The 13008-nt window shown below is 39.3% G+C and overlaps 1 protein-coding gene across 1 annotated transcript in view; it reads right to left on the bottom strand.

The window, feature by feature from the left end:
- Cand1 (cullin associated and neddylation dissociated 1) overlaps positions 1 to 13008 on the bottom strand; it is a 44348-nt gene that overhangs the window by 11599 nt on the left and 19741 nt on the right. Inside the window, 6 exon segments of the mRNA XM_031349458.1 lie at positions 768 to 1095; positions 2602 to 2747; positions 3902 to 4007; positions 4310 to 4566; positions 6120 to 6243; positions 7523 to 7677. Coding sequence (XP_031205318.1) covers positions 768 to 1095; positions 2602 to 2747; positions 3902 to 4007; positions 4310 to 4566; positions 6120 to 6243; positions 7523 to 7677 — 1116 coding nt within the window.

The raw sequence follows: 13008 nt of genomic DNA on the forward strand, positions 1-13008 counted from the left end.
AGAGCACTGACTGCTCTTCCAAAGGACCTGAGTTCAAATCCCAGCAACTACATGGTGGCTCACAACCACCCATAATGAGATCTTACACCCTCTTCTGGTGTGTCTAAAGACAGCTACAATGTACTTATTTATAATAATAAATAAATATTTAAAAAAAAAAAAAGAAAACAATATTTAAAAAAAAAAAGAGTGACACCATCCCTCAAAGGTACAAGCAGCAGGGGCAGAATTCAGATATCTGATCTACATGTTCTTACGTTTAGCAAAACTCAAGTATAGTCTTTACTAACAAGTCATAGATACACGGCTATAAACAGGGACCCTAAAAAAATCTAATAATGCAATAAAAAAAGTAGAACAAGATTAAATACTCTTTGCCCAACAGATAAATCTCACCAAGAAAAATGATCTAAGAAATACAGAATCTTCAGAATTCCTCATGGCTCTAGTAAGCAATTTCTCTATGCTCAATGCTTCTATGTCTGTCTATCTGTCTATATATCATCTATCAGTAGATATACAGACATTTATCATCTATAAGTTTGTATCTGTCTTCCTTCCTTCCATCCACCCACCCATCCATCCATCTACTTTTATACCATCCTATCTATCTGCCTGTCTATCTGTCCATCCATCCACTTTTATGCCATCCTTTGGTTTATAAGTAATGGTTTACAACAACCAATGATTTAAAAGTAATACGAAAGCCATTAACTTTGAGTTTCCCTATATGATCTGGCACCTAAGAACAATTTGTAAAACATCACTGTTGGTGGCTTTCAGAGCACACGCATACACTAACCTGACTCTGAAGCATTGTTAAGGGTGTTTCTCCCTGTTCCATTGCATCAGGGTCACACAGCCAACTTTGCACTGGACGAGTTTGCTTCAAAAGAGAAAGGTATGCATGAAAAACATCTGCCTTTACATTTTCTTCACGCTCTTTAAATCTGGAGATCAGTGCAGGAGAGACGGTCTTGTAGAATTCCGGGAGCATCTCATGCCGTGTGCTAACTACTGCGTCCAGGCACTTAGCAGCTGCGCGCCTCACTTTCCAACTCATGTCATCATCATCACTGTATTCATCGTCACTCCCTAAAGGGAAGTTAAAACGCGGAACAGGCTATTAATGGTAGGTATACAGAGTACATAACTCAGCACACAGTGAGCTGCTGCTCTTAACCAAGACACTTAGTCAAAACAGCTTAGCATACACAGCATTTGTTACAGCCACTACTATTTTAATTGCCTAAGCACTGTCTTGTTACATTTGCTTACAATCTTCTCACTGAATCTGTTTAAACTCAAATTCCTCAAGCTTTGAACCAGAGTCAAGACTCAGTAGGAGGAGAAAAATCAACCAAAGGGCATTTATAAGAAAACTACAAAACTGGATTTGGTTATAGATCTAATAAAAACAATAGTTATGATTAATTTTCTGTGAGAAGAAAGAATCCTGTCACTGGCTTTGAGCTTTTCACTGAACCTTATGTGCTACTGGAACAAAACCATTTTTTTTTTCAACTTTTTACTCAATCTGTCTGGACATCTATCCTTCATTAAGAAAATGCTTGCCATTTAACAACAATCTAATTGAGATGATCCATTTATCCAAAGAAAAATGAAGTATTACAGGTGAATACAACGGCTCAAGCATATCTATATTTATTGCTAAGAGTTTAATAAGAAGCAGAACAGAAGACAGACAGCAGAGAGATGTGGTAAATAAAAGTAATAGCTAAACAATGGCAGCCGTTTGCAACCTTGTCCACTACTGGACTGCATCAAGACAGAAGGGTAAGAAGTGAACTTACTAGTCAGCGAGCACTTGTTTGAGATCTATCGTGGAGAGAATGGGCTTGCTGTAGGAATAGACTGAGGTGGGAATGTTCGTATGCTTGGTTTTAGATGAGTTAAATTACAGATTTGATAAGAAAGTTATTGCATAAATTTACACAATCAAATTAAAGTCTTATAAGAATAACAGAGCCGGGCGGTGGTGGCACACGCTTTTAATCCCACCACTTGGGAGGCAGAGACAGACGGATTTCTGAGTTCGAGGCCAGCCTAGTCTACAGAGTGAGTTCCAGGACAGCCAGGACTACACAGAGAAACCCTGTCTCAAACAACAACAACAACAACAACAACAACAACAACAACAACAACAACAACAAAAAGAATAACAGGAATCTACCAACCCATATACTTAGTAATCTACCCATTTAAGTATTATAATTCTTCCAAACAAATAGCAATAACTATACCCTTGAAACATTACAAGGCAGCCCGACTTTAACCACATAAGCCACAGAGATATTTATATTATTCATGTACATTAAACAGGGTCTCAAACAATATGCAGGATTTTTCAATATCAACCAAACTATTCTGAATTATTTTAAAACACCAAATGTTTTATAAAAAATATAAAGTGTAGAATGGTTCTCCACTACTATGCCTATGCTAGGCTTGAGCATCACAAGGAAAAAGACAACTCCTAAGGTAAAAAACTAAGGTACAGTACCCAGTTAAGTGTCCCCCCCACCCTGAGCCTGACTTCTGGCAGGACACAACGACAGCTCCTGTACACCATCTGAATACCTTGATCATCGTCGTCTCCACCATCAGCATCCATAGCATTCTCGTCTTCATCTTCATCATCGTAATTGTAATTTGGATCATAGGTAAGGTATTTTAGACAAATGTTTATAATGGTAGAAACATGAGGATAAACTTCCTTAGGGCATCTAAATATAAAGGTAAGAGCTGCTTAAAAAAATACACACACAAACTGTACTTCCCTCCCTGCATCAGGGAGGGAATAATAGCAAAGTGGTATCTGACCAATTACATTTTTGTCCCACAAGCTTCATGTCTGCAAACATTTATCTTTCAAACAATCTTGAATTTTAGAATTTGCAACCCTATACATATACCATATACGTATTTTAACTATACTGTTCAAGTGGAAGCAGTAAAGTTGTTAGTGAGCCCGCATTTAGGATGGTCTTCTCACTGTATGCTAAGAATCAATGAAAATGCATATATGCCCACAGAGTCAAAATTAAAGGGGCAATTTGTAGTTCTTCATAAACTGGACAGAAATGAATTTCAACATTTCCAACTTTCTACCATGGAGGCTGGGGGGGGCAACTTGGTGATTAAGAGCACTCAACTGTTCTTGAAGGGGGCCTGCATTCAATTCCCCAGCATCCACATGGCGGTTTACACCCGCCTTTAACTCTAGTTCCAGAACTCTGATGCTTTCTGCTGATTTCCAGGAGTACCCATGATGCATACATACACATAGCACAAATATTTAAAGATATTTTAAAACGGCTTGGCTATAAAGATGTTCCTCTAAATCATGAGGTAGAAGTACAAGTCCAGACTAAAACCAGTTAGGATCAAGACACCGTCCAGACAAGTGCTATCAGTCACAGGCAGACATTCGGCTAACACTGGTTTGACATAATTTTTATTAAGATTTAAAATAATATTAGAGTCCAGCTTCCAAATTAAGAACCACTATATTGGCAAAACAGGTATGACAGGTCTAAAATGTAAGGTTGAAAAGGCAATCTATTATTCTTCCCTTCAGAAAGTTCACCTTGTTCCAGGGACAAGCTATACTACTATTCTGGTATTTCTTCCCTCTTAGAGGTAAAAGTAAACAAAAATGTTTGACTATTTTAAACTCTAACAATGCTAAATATTTTCAAAGTAAATGAGGCTGCTAGAGTTTACAATAGTAAGATGGCATTTGCTACAAATATCACATTAGTAATAATTACTATTTAATGGAAAAGCAAATATGTGAAATCCTATATGCTATTTCTCTTTTTATAACTACTCTATTCTTCAGGGAAAATTTTTAAATAAAAAGATCTTAAAAACTTACCTTCTCACAAATGATTCAAAAGCTTGAATGCAGTATTCTCTTAATTCATCATCATCTACATTACAAAATTTTACCACCAAAGGAATTATCTTTTCAAGGTATTCACCTAGGAAAAAAATATTGCCTCTTAAAACTACACACTTAAAAAAAAAAAATTGTATGAGACAATTTTAGGGGCCAGCAAGTGATGTGCTCAGAGGACACAGGTGCCTGCACAAGCCCAGAGGCCTGAGTTTGAATCCCAAAACCCATGTACATGTGAAGGAGAAAACCAACTCCAGAGTTCCCCTCTCACCTCCACATACAAGATGATGTGTTACACATACCATGCACGCACGAACCATGCACAAACAACATACATACATTTGAAATAAACAGACAACTTTGAAGCACATTAGAACGTCTTACCTATTCTATGACCAGCTTGCCTACTAATAGCAGCAATACACTGTATGTAGGTCCTTGTTGTTGACATGGAGTCATTTTTGGACAACTCTGACAACAGATGTTCAATAAGGTCTACAAAAACTATATTTCCGCAGCTCATAACTAGGTGGCCAAGAGCAATAATTGTTCTTTTCCTCACTGCAAGTCTAGGGCTGGTCAGCTGGGGAAGCAGACAGGTCAGAATTGAAGGATGGAAATTAACAAGCAGTCCTCCTTGCCTTAAAAAAAAAAGGGAAAGAAACAAAAACAAATAAATTCAACATGCCAGAGCACTAGCAGTATGTCTAGACTCTAAACAAACTGGGGAGACAGATCAGAACTCACAATGAAAGAGAAAAGCTGAATTCTCACTATTCCTTTCAGTGCAACCACAAACCCTAAGCTAAATATATACAGATCTGAAATGTGCTTCCCCAAATAACTCCTAGGAGTGAGGCCCATATTACTACTACAGGCTGGCTAACGAAATGGCTGGCAAAACACCAAACAAAAGAAACCAAATGCACAATGATCTTGTCACTTTCCTCCTTCCAAGACATCAATGTATTTTACTTGAGTGCCTACACCACCAAAAGCCCAGCATCCCTTTATCCTCCCTTCTCTCTGGTTCTTTTTGTCACACCCAGTTTTACTGGTTCACTTGCTCCCAAAATTCCCAATCACCTCAGCACACACAGCTAAATCAGCCAACAGTATTCATAGTACCATATGCCAACAGTGTGAATAAGAGAGTCACATATGGGCTACCACTGCTCACCAGTTACACCTTACACACTTAAAGCCCACCTCAGCAGGACCAATTCAAGGGAGTTCTACTGCCTTTGTATTTATTCCATGTCGTGGCAAATGAGCTCAGTAAGACCTCTGCTTCAATACTCCTACATGTGTGCACTCCATATCTCAGCACATGTAGTTACCCAAGTGCCACCTAGTCTTTAAACTATTCCCATAAAAGTGTCACTGAATACAGTCTCACTTAATCTTGACTCTTGTTTGGCCTTTCAGCCATTTCCATTCCTAGAGTAAAAGTCTGTGTACTCTGTCCTGTGTGCCTGGAGTAATAAGAGCCCTCACTGCAGATATTTAATATACACACATCTTTCTATATCAAAGTGCTCAACTATTTTTAAACTTAAATTAAGTACAAATAAAACCCACAAGCACTAATCATTATTAGAAACAAGGATACACTGAAATTGAAGTGGCCTTAAAGATTTATTTCCTCAGCCTGTTGCTATAGAAAGTTGGAGAGCAACAAATGACCAGAATTCAACCCTCCACCCCAAACACGCAGCATAAATCTGACTGCTAATGCTGGCACTTGTTTAGCTGCAGACTTGTGACTTTCAGTAAAGCACCTCCTCACTTAAGCAGACGAATGGCATAACAATAATAAACATAAACTATTTAAAAAATGTTTAATCACAAAATTTCAGAATCAAAGAAATCTGTGATGGGATGGAGATGGCTCAGCGGTCAAAAGCACCAACTGCTCTTTCCTGAGTTCAAATCCCAGCAACCACATTGTGGCTCACAACCATCTTAATGGGATCTGACGTCCTCTTCTGGTGTGTCGGAAGAGAGCAACGATGTACTCACATACATAAAATAAATCTTTAAAAAAAAAAAATCTGTGATACACACCTTACATTTCCTTTACCCCCAACCACAGAAATCTAGGCCAAGTTTTATTATATTAACCAAAGAAAAATATCAATAATGAACACAATATTTATAATACATGCATTACAAACATACAATGGACATTTACCTGCTCAGCATGTCAGCCATAATATCCAAGGCTTCTAGCTGAACAGACACATCTTCCTGCTTTGCTATTGCACTGGTAAGGCGTCCAGTAATCTTTTTACATACATTAGCAGCTAATGCAGAGCCTGCAAGAGTAAATAAAAATTTTAAGTGTGTTAAAATTCATAACCGCATTAGTTGCCAAATATTCAACAAGCTAAAATTCAAAGGCCTTTAAGAGATCCTTGCTAAGAAAAAAAGTTAGAATACCTCATTGGACCTGACCAAGAATCAGAAGTTAACAACTACAAAAGGAGTACAGGAAATATGACGAGTACCACTACTCAGATCTTCCCATGAATGAATGCTAGCTACAAAGCCTGCAGTGTATGGCACACAAATCGCTACATTGACTGAAGGCACCAAAATTTTTTCTGTTCTTGAGTTCTCTCTAACAACGGCCTTCAAATTCTGTTGAGTTTGCACTCCAATACTTAAATAGTTGCTTTAAAAGAAAAAAATAGGTTTAATTTAAGCTTTAGTCAGTCACTTGACCAAAGGGAAAGATGCTGCGTGCATTACACACTGCACCCCTTCACTTTAAAGTAGGTCATGGTTTACAAATGCCAGGAAAGGGGAAGAGGTAACTCAATGTGAAAGTTAAAATCTCAATAGTTCAAAAACCTATTTAACTATCTTGTTAAAGCCAACTAAATGAATCTTGCATGAGGGAAAAAATGAAGACTGTGCAACAGGAAGATGGCGAGAGTAATGCCCTTCATTACTCAGACTGCAAGGCTGCCTGAAGAGAGTCAAGCAACACTGGTATGCTCTGGCACAAACAGCACCAGTTTCAGATGGAAAGAATTGTTTTTCTCCTTGTGGTGCTAGGGATGGAACCAAGAGCCTCATGCATAGTAGGCATGCTTTATCATGCAGTCATATTCAGAGCACCCTCCAAACTATTTGAATCTTTAACCAACCAGAAACTCAAAACTCTGGGTGGTGATTTAAATCTCCATACATTTCAACTGTGTGATGTTTACACTAAGAGAAGCAACAGAGACAGAAATGATTGTAACAAGATAGTCAATTATTAGAATTTACTAATGAGTGAGAACAATGCTCACATGATATTACCAATTTGAAATCTCCCCACAAAGCAGGGAGATGATCATTTCCCCCATTCACAGTTAGGACAATAATTTTCAGACTTCTAAATTTCCCCCACTGCAGAGACTACACAGCGAACACCCTGCACCATAAATATCCTTCAGAACTGACACACAATACACTTAATAAAATCCATTTTCTTAAAAGTTACATTTATGTTTTAAGAAAAATGAGGCTTCAAATCACCCCTCTGTGCCTTGGGAACCCAGGGAGGATGTATCTCCATGTAGAAAGAAAACCATTCTTGCTCACCACTGGAAGCTGGAGGAAGTTCTCCAATGACTGTTTTAAGGCCAATGCTGGAAATATCTCGAAGCTGCTCCTTGTCGGAAAGCATGTTTGTGCAGAGGGTGTCTACAATCGTCTCTACTTGGTACTCTTTGACTTTACTCACTAAAGGACCAAGACTGCAAGAGAAAGAAGGAAATGCTCTTAACATTTAGATAAACACAAAACAAAGAGTAGAAATAGTAATCTTGTCTAGTAACTGTCACTAACTATGGACCCCTTTGTCATAAATGACATAAATAAGTATGAAGGGAAGTGACTGGTGCAATTCCTTGTTGTTGGTTTCCAATGTTTCCCTATTGATTTCCAACAAGGCACTGAAGATGATTTCTTTCCTGCACACCTCCCCTTCATACACACACACACAGACACACACAGACACACAGACACACACACACACGGCTCTAATTATCAAGGTCTGCTCCCATCATGATTCACCTCTAAGAAAAGGCCCATTCACTGTTACATTGCCAACTCTGGCCTTTCTTGTTATTGTTTGAGCTTCTTTTAATTTCCCATCTAAAATTTAAATTTAAAAGCATAATGAAAACTTCTAGACCTATTATGTACTCAAAAAGCACACTGCACAACTTCTGTTTTATACTGTTCATGTTTCTATTACTTCTGCTATTCAAACGCCTCCACAAGGATAGAAGTCCTGCCTAAACACTCTAGCATATAGCAGGCATCTTTGGTATATGAATATTATATTCATCAAGAAACCATTGTTATTCAAGATTCGTGATGAAGGTACAAACCTTATAACTGAAGATTTACTATCAAGCCAGGGAGGTAAAAAACTCATAACTATGAGATATAAAGGCACTACTTTACAATTTGCTAAAGCTTTCACATTCAATATTACTTTCTCCAGGGCAGACTTACTTCCTCTAGATAATTACTTGTGCATTTATAAAAACAAGAGAATCAATGGAGAATGCAAGTTCGATGTATCTTTAGTGACAGTTTGAACCTTTCAGGCAGGTAACAGACTGACCCTCCTACAGCTGAGGGCTGATTCTGACAGACTACGCCTTGCCACATATAGCCACGCCTCTCTACAAGTTCCTGTTACGCTGGAAGTCCCGGCTCCAGAAACTGAAGATGAAGCTGCTGATTGGGCCAAGTTGCTGACGGACTTGGGCTACCTGTTGGCTTGTAACAAGGAGAATTCATTAATGATGGTGGACTGAAAGCACACCATGTGTCGGTCTCATTTTTTCAAACCCCTTCCTGCATTTCCAGTACCCTTAATTTTTTCAGGCCCTGAATCCCATTCCAGAAAACCCATTCATATGTGTGGCTGCAAGCAGCTACAGGTGGCGCCCAACGTGGGGCTGGAAATGAGGAAGAAAGGAGCATCACTACCTCAGAGAAATTTCTCAAGAAACAAAGATGGAACGCAGGTTTGCCGAGGTAAATTGAGATTACACTGGTCTCAACTTAGGGGTTCGGTAGTGACAGGATTGGAAACAGGTGGTGGTCCTGTAGCCTAAGACCTACACACAAGAAGGCAAGGTAGGGCATAATAAATAATATAAAAGCAAAACAAAATATATGTATAGAAGAATCAAAAGGAGAAAGAAAATGGATTTCAGAGCTATCCTAGATACACTGAGAAACCGAGAGACATTGCTTTCTCTATGGCTTATTCAAAAGAAATTCCTAGTCTTCAACTCTGTGTTATGGTCCGGTCTGTGTCTGTCTTTTTCTTGAAGAGTCTGTGTCTTGTCTTAGTGGCATTTACATGTGGTTAACATGGCGGCTGGAGGCACTGCGCTCCCTCCCAATACGAACAAAGAGGCAGTAGTCAGGGACGAGAGCCCAGCCCCAGCAAAAACACTGCGGGGAGGAGGCCGCTGGGTGCTTTTGTGGCAGTGTGGCCATTCTAGGCTCCCCGAGCTGTGCTACACTGGACAAAGGGTGACCCCAGAGAGGCGGAGTGGTCCTATTGTTCTGGTCCTATTGTTCCTGGGGTAACTCGAGCCCCACAGCGAACTCAGCAGAAAGGCTGTGTGTGGGTGTCAGGGGTTCTAAGCAAAGTGCAGCCCGAGCGGTGCAGGCCCCATCCAGTTTAAAAGCTATTTGGGGCGCTGCTAGGGGCGCAGCTAAAGAGCCAGTCTGCTGGATGGTGGGGGGTTAGAGTTGTGTGCTTGCCGAGCAGGGAGGTAATTGGTCTGGCCGCAGCAGAGTTGCACAGCAGGAACTCTGCAATACAGGTGATGGCACAGGGCGCAAGGCGACTTCCTGAGAGGCATCCTATGCGCCCAAAACATAGATTTGCACTAGGCTTCCCGCCCTGGCCAAGCACAGTGGGCAGGCGGACAGTGGTGCCTCGGCCCGGATGTGGCTGCCCGGGCAGAGGGTTGCAACTCTCAAAAAAAGGCCCTGGCTCCTCCCTGGGCCTGCCCAGCAGAGAGACTGGAGCAGTGGCCATTTTGTATTTTGCCCATGTGTACGCATGGCCAGGGTGCTGGTAGTGGGATGCCTGCCATGGGGTCCCACGCCAGGGCGGCTGTGGTGGCAGAGGTCTCGCGGCCACCAAGGACAGATACACTCTTTGCAGTACCATGCCTAACATTCCCCACTGCTTCCCACCATGGTCACGCAGACAGTCTCTCTTTGCAGTATGGTGCAAGTTAAACTTTCGCGACTGCTTAGTGCCATCTAGTGGCCATGAAAGTAAATTACAGACTAATAATTTTCACAGCCGCTTAATGCGGACTTAATTCCAAGCCAATCGCCAGGAAAATTAACAGAGTTCCATTGGCTAAAGTTTATTGATTATCATGGATCTAAAGTGGCTCTGATTTTTACATTTATAAAAAGTTAATGAGGCCATAAGCCTTATGGAATTCATTGTGACGTCACAGTCCAGCCTGGTTACTTCATATAGGGCTATGGTAATAATAAAGATTTTGCTTAAATTTTGCCTTTATGATTTTTGTCTCTGCTTCAGTGCAAGAGGCTAAGACTTTGAATTTTTCAGTGTACATTGATCTAATCTGATAAGAAATCTCAATACCTTTACAAATGAGTATTAATTACTCTAGAGAATGTTTCAGAGGCAATTATCTTTTTCAATATTTAAGCCTCAGTTATATCAGAAATTTTAAGTTAAAAAAACGAGTAAGATCGCATCTTAAGTTCACAAGACTTAAGCCTTTGTTAGATATTGTCTAGTAAAAGACAAAAAGCTTTTTACAGAAGGTACACAAAGCTTCTGTAAACAATTGCCATCTATTATAGTCAAATGTGTGGGGTTTTAAATATGTCCCCAACATTTCTTTGACAAAAAGAGAACATTAATACAAATTCAACTCTTCTCATATTCAAAGTAAAGTTTAATATTTTACCATAAAGTTGTGGTGATATAATAAAATAATAAATATATTTTATAAAACATCTATTTCTTCTAACAGCAATTAAATTGGCTATTAAAACCTATTAATTGATATTTGGCCTATTACTTAGTAAAGCTTCTAGGACAAAAATTGGTATTTATCTAAAGTAAACAAATTGTTAAAATTTGTTTGTATACATACTATTATATGTCCTATAAACTTATGTATACACCCATAACAATATATACTTCTACAGCCCTTTTATGAGAAAAAATTATAAGTCACATGTTTAATCTCATGATTTTCCCCCTACCTCAGCACAAATAATTAAATTGTGTGCTGTAGTCACTATTTATCAAGTACTAAAATTAAGCCTTAATTTGTATATTGATATATGGGTACCATACATGTATTAGAGCTTTCAATTGCTTATGATAATTTGACATTTTTAAAATATAATTTTGATTTCAAAACTAAAAGTAAAATATACACATGTGACTATTAATTCCTTCTCAGGCTTTCAAATTAGAACTGCCTTAACATAAAAAACAAAATATTAATTGGTTATTGCCTACATTATATTTCTATATTCAATGCTCCTAATCAGATTAAAACAGATTATGGAACTGACTATTATAGTCAGGCATTTAAGACATTTTGTCAACAATTTAATGTTACACATATTACTGAGGTAATTTATAATTCTCAGAGACAATAAATTACTCAATGTGCATTTCGCACTTTGAGAATTTGATTTTTTAATAATAAAAGGAGGGGGAATATGCCCTCCACTCCAAAGTTACTTCCAAAAGCATATCTTGCTTTTTGCTTGTTTTAAAAAATATATTTTTGCAGTCTGATGCTAAAGATCAGTCTGGTGGACTGCCATTGGCGTCCACACACTTCCAATTCTTATGCCATGATAAAATGGCGTGTCACTCCACTTACTAACACATGGTATGATCTTAGCCCCACTTTAATGTGGGGAAGAGGCTCCGTTTGTGTTGGAACACAATGGCTGCCTGAAACATTTATTTATTAAGTGGATACAGATCCAGAATCTTTTTAATAAACATGTTTTCTACCAAAATAATGGCTAAACATTTTATTAGCCAACAAAGTTCACTTGGCTGAAATAGCCTCCACCTTTTTCTAAGAGTTAACAGCAGCTTCCCTCTACACCTAGAGGCCAAGCCTTGGGCCTAAACGTTGCTAATTTGCAACTAAAGTGCCTGAGACATCCTCAATATAATGTTGAACTTGTTACTTTTAAACTTTTGAGTTTTCATCTCAAGCAGGTTCATTACAGACAATCAAAGCTCACTTACTCCCGGAGCAATCAGAGCTCAATCCCAGAGCTTCTAGCCTAAAAGTTACTATTCTACAACTAAATTAAAGGCCTGTTCTCTAGACAAAGCTGTTGGAAAAGGTTCCTAGCTTGGGAACCGCTATTTTGCAACTCAACTAGGTGTCTACGCCCATCTGCCCACTGGCACACCAGTGCTCTGCTTCATGTGGACTTCAGAGAGAATGGATTCCAAAGAGACTGACAGTTTGACATTGTAGGAGATAAAGGCTTTGTCGTGCGTGGCATTGGCTATACGGGAATAAGGTGCATCAGCGGAATAGTCTCTGGTACCCTCAACCTAAGGTAAGATCATGTGCCGAGTGGTTGTGTTTTTTTTTAAACACGGAAATAGCCTGGTTTGTAGAATTCAAACTAGCTGTACATGATTTCCAAAGACGGGTAAGAGAGCTGCCAGTAGATATTTAACTACAGGTGAGATCGTCAAGGCACCGAAAAATTCCCAGGCAGGACTACAGTGCATAAATATACCCAGTCCAGCTAATTATTAATAAATAAATAAGGAGGAACTGTGACCCTCCTACAGCTGAGGGCTGATTCTGTCAGACCCCACCTTGGCACATATAGCCACGCCTCTCTCCAACCTCCTGCTAATAGCCATGCCTCTATACAAGTTCCTGTTATGCCGGAAGTCCTGCCTCCAGAAACTGAAGATGAAGCTGCTGATTGGACCAAGTTGCTGACGGACTTGGGGGGGGGGGGGTTGCTTTATCTACCTGTTGGCTTGTAACAAGGAGAAT

This window comes from Mastomys coucha, unplaced genomic scaffold (genome assembly GCF_008632895.1).
Source record: "Mastomys coucha isolate ucsf_1 unplaced genomic scaffold, UCSF_Mcou_1 pScaffold4, whole genome shotgun sequence".
Lineage (NCBI taxonomy): Eukaryota > Metazoa > Chordata > Mammalia > Rodentia > Muridae > Mastomys > Mastomys coucha.